Source organism: Alosa sapidissima, chromosome 19 (assembly GCF_018492685.1).
Source record: "Alosa sapidissima isolate fAloSap1 chromosome 19, fAloSap1.pri, whole genome shotgun sequence".
NCBI lineage: Eukaryota > Metazoa > Chordata > Actinopteri > Clupeiformes > Clupeidae > Alosa > Alosa sapidissima.
The window spans coordinates 11191631-11195291 of NC_055975.1; the positions used below are offsets into that span (position 1 = coordinate 11191631).

The window sequence follows — 3661 nt, forward strand, 5'->3', positions numbered from 1 at the left end:
TGTGTGTGTGTGTGTGTGTGTGTGTGTGTGTGTGTGTGTGTGTGGCGTAGGTGTGTGGAGTGGCCCCCACTCCGCTGGGTGTTCTGGGTCCGTTGGCCATGTAGAGTCAAATCGTTTCTTTTCTCTTTTTCCCTCCTCCTCCTTCTTCCACATCCCCCCGTCCACCAATATTCATGTCCGTTTGTCTGTCTCGTCCTCTGATTCTTTCTTTTTCTGGTCTCTCTGTCATTTTCCCTTTCTCTCTCTCTCTCTGTATCACTCTTCATCTTTCCTTTCTTCTCTTTTGTCCATCTGTCTATTCTCACCACTACTTTTCTGTCTTTTCTATCACTGCAACTTTTTTCTCTCCCTCTCTCCTTCTCTCCTTCTCTGTACTTTCTCATTCTTCCTCTCTTCTTCTCTTCTGCCTTGTCCATCCTGTCCTTTCTCTTTACTGCTCTTACTCTCTACTCTTTCACTCCATTCCTCACTTCTCTCTCTATCTCTCTCTCTCTCTGTCTCTGTTTCTCTGTTTTCCCTCTTGTGTCACCATGCTCCCTACACTTGGCCTCAGGAGATGAGGATGAGGACGACACGGGCGAGGAACGGCTACCGTCCTGCTTCGACTACGTCATGCACTTCCTGACGGTCTTCTGGAAGGTTCTGTTCGCCTGCGTGCCACCCACCGACTACTGGAACGGCTGGGCGTGCTTCATCATCAGCATCGTCATCATCGGCTTCCTCACGGCCATCATCGGCGACCTCGCCTCCCACTTTGGTTGCACCATCGGCCTCAAGGACTCCGTAACCGCTGTGGTGTTTGTGGCCCTCGGGACATCCGTACCAGGTGTGTGTGTGTGTGTGTGTGTGTGTGTGTGTGTGTGTGTGTGTGTGTGTGTGTAGGGGGCCAGAGTGTGCAGTATATATTGTATGACCATGTGTGTGTCTCTGTATGGGTGTGTGTGTTAGTGTGTATGCATGAGAGTGTGTGTGTTTCTGTATGGGTGTATGTGTTAGTGTGTATGCATGAGAGTGTGTGCTTGACAGGTGTATTGGTGGCTGTATAATTACTGTATTGAGGAGAGAATCTATTGGGGTGTAGCTGTGCGGTGAGTGGAGGTGGGGGTGCTGAGTCTGCATTAGTTAACATGATGGAAGAGCTGGGGTGGAGGTTGGCTTGCTTTTGGATGGTCGACAATCAGTATCAGAGAAGTCTATATTTACCACTAAATCTAATCTATTGCAAGGCACAAATAGAACTCACAGCTGCGTGTATAATCCAGATGCACTAGAGAGGATAATATGTCTCTCAAGCAAAGGAGAAAGGCTTAAAATATGCTTTCTGCCACATATCTGCATTCTTCCAGGAGATACAAAGTGAGCTGTACACTTTATTGGATTTGATGTGTTAAAAATATGCAGTAATCAGTAATTGGTTTTATCAATTCACCCTGTGGTTATAGATGAGCTTTGGGGTATTGTGGAAATGCTCAGCGCTTGGTGTGGACATAGATTTATTGTGGAAATGCTCAGTGCAATGCTCAGCGTGTAGATAAAAGGTGCATTAGGACACAACAGTTCTGAGAACACAGTTCTACTAATTACTAACTGGAGAGGCTACACCTAGAACTACACAGTCCCAGGGCTTTTTTCTGTTTGCATTCACACACTAGGAACTCTGAGATGACTGCACTCATTAGTAGCCCAATGATTACATGGCCATAAAGTAATGAAACAGACAGCATTGCTATTTAGTTACTAGCTACTGAAGTTTATTGACAAACTAGAAGCTCATGGTATCAAAAATAATTTAAAAAGAATCAGCATTGTTAATTTCTTCTCATCTGTCCAGAAGGCATTTGTTGCATGACAGTAGGCAATCTGCAGCCTTCCCATCCAAGTTTTATGTTTTACCAATTTAAACAGAAGCTGAATTATTTTTACAGACTTTTAAAAAAAATGATGCGTGGTTCCTATGCACAGGGAAAAGACCCTACTCCAAAGTAGGAGCTTAAATACTTATAGGAACTGCGGTCAGAGGAACTTTTTAATCCCCAGTTCCATGTTGTCCTAATGCGCAGGTGTTCTAGGAAACGTATGTTCTAGGAACTGCAAAAAGTTCCTCTGGTGCGAAAGGGACTATAGAGCAGCTCTGGGGTATTGTCCAAATGCTCAGCGCTTGGTGTGGATATAATCTCTGGGGTATGGGGTATTGTCCAAGTGCTCAGCGCTTGGTGTGGATATAATCTCTGGGGTATGGGGTATTGTCCAAGTGCTCAGCGCAAATGTATGTGCTTTATACTGTATAGAATCTCCATGGTTTTGCAAGTGGTACACACTCACACTGTATTTCTCTCTCTCTCCCTCTCTCCCTCTCTCTTTCTCTCTCTCCCTCTCTCCCTCTCTCCCTCTCTCTTTCTCTCTCTCCCTCTATCCCTCTCTCTTTCTCTCTCTCCCTCCCTCCTCCATTCTCTCTGTTCTGCTTCATTGCATGTCTGCACTCTCTTTCTGTTTTGTTCTATCCCTCATTCATATCCTCCATACCTAAATATCTTTAACTAAATCTAAATCTATATATTCTATACCTTCATACCTATCTTTCACCATGTCTTCCATACATCATTGTCTCCCTCTCTCTCTCTTTCCTCTCTCCCACAATGTCATCCTTTGCTCTCTCACACCTCTTTCTCCCTTTCCTCCCTTTTTCTCTCTTTCTCTTTCTCCTTCTCCTCCCTCCTCCATTCATTTCCCTCCTCTATTTCTCCTATTCCTTCTCTCTCTCTCTCTCTCTCTCTCTCTCTCTCTCTCTCTCTACCCCTTTCCACCCCGTGTGTCCACAGACACGTTTGCCAGCAAGGTGGCCGCCGTGCAGGACATGTACGCCGACGCCTCCATCGGCAATGTGACGGGCAGCAATGCCGTCAACGTCTTCCTGGGCATCGGGGTGGCGTGGTCGGTCGCGGCCATCTACCACAACTGGAACGGGAGGGAGTTCCGGGTGCCCGCGGGCACGCTGGCCTTCTCGGTGACGCTCTTCACCATCTTCGCCTTCCTGGCCATCAGCGTGCTGCTGTACCGGCGGCGGCCGCACATCGGCGGGGAGCTGGGCGGCCCGCGCGGCTCCCGCTTCATGACCTCGCTCTTCTTCTTCAGCCTCTGGTTCCTCTACATCCTCCTCTCCAGCCTGGAGGCCTACTGCCATATAGAAGGCTTCTGAGAGAGAGAGAGGGAGGGAGGGAAGGAGGGAGGGAGGGAGAGATAAGGGGAGGGAGGGAAGGAGGGAGGGAGGGAGAGAAGAAAAGAAATGGAGGGAGAATGAGAAAAAAACAACAGGACTCAGGCCCGGCTCTTGTGAACTGATGAAAGAAAATAACACTAAATAAAAGAAGATACGGTTCTAAAAGAAGACAGGATTTCTGATGAGAAGAGGAATTGGTGTGAATGAGTTGAGTTGAATGTGTGTATGTGTGCATATGTGTGTGTGTGTGTGTGTGTGTGTGTGTGTGTGTGTGCGTGTGTGTGTGTGTATGTGTCTGTTTTGTATGTTTGAGTATTTGGTCGAATGGAGTATTCAAGGAGCGATCTTGGAGTTCCAGGATGCCCGACAATTAATCAAATGGGTGACACCCCTCTCTCTGCATCTCTGTGCTGATTGGTTTTTGTGCATGGGGTGTGGTTTGGA

At 47.3% G+C, this 3661-nt stretch overlaps 1 protein-coding gene across 4 annotated transcripts in view; it reads left to right on the top strand.

The window, feature by feature from the left end:
• The window catches only part of slc8a3 (solute carrier family 8 member 3), a 100016-nt gene extending 96820 nt beyond the window's left edge, over positions 1–3196 (top strand). For 3 of the 4 annotated variants that reach the window (XM_042073365.1, XM_042073363.1, XM_042073362.1), the window contains 2 exons: positions 554–826; positions 2820–3196. In XM_042073365.1, the coding sequence (XP_041929299.1) occupies positions 554–826; positions 2820–3196 (650 nt within the window). The remainder of the gene's footprint in view (positions 1–553; positions 827–2819) is intronic. The other variant, XM_042073364.1, reaches the window with a different exon arrangement.
• Positions 3197–3661: the final 465 nt, after the last annotated feature.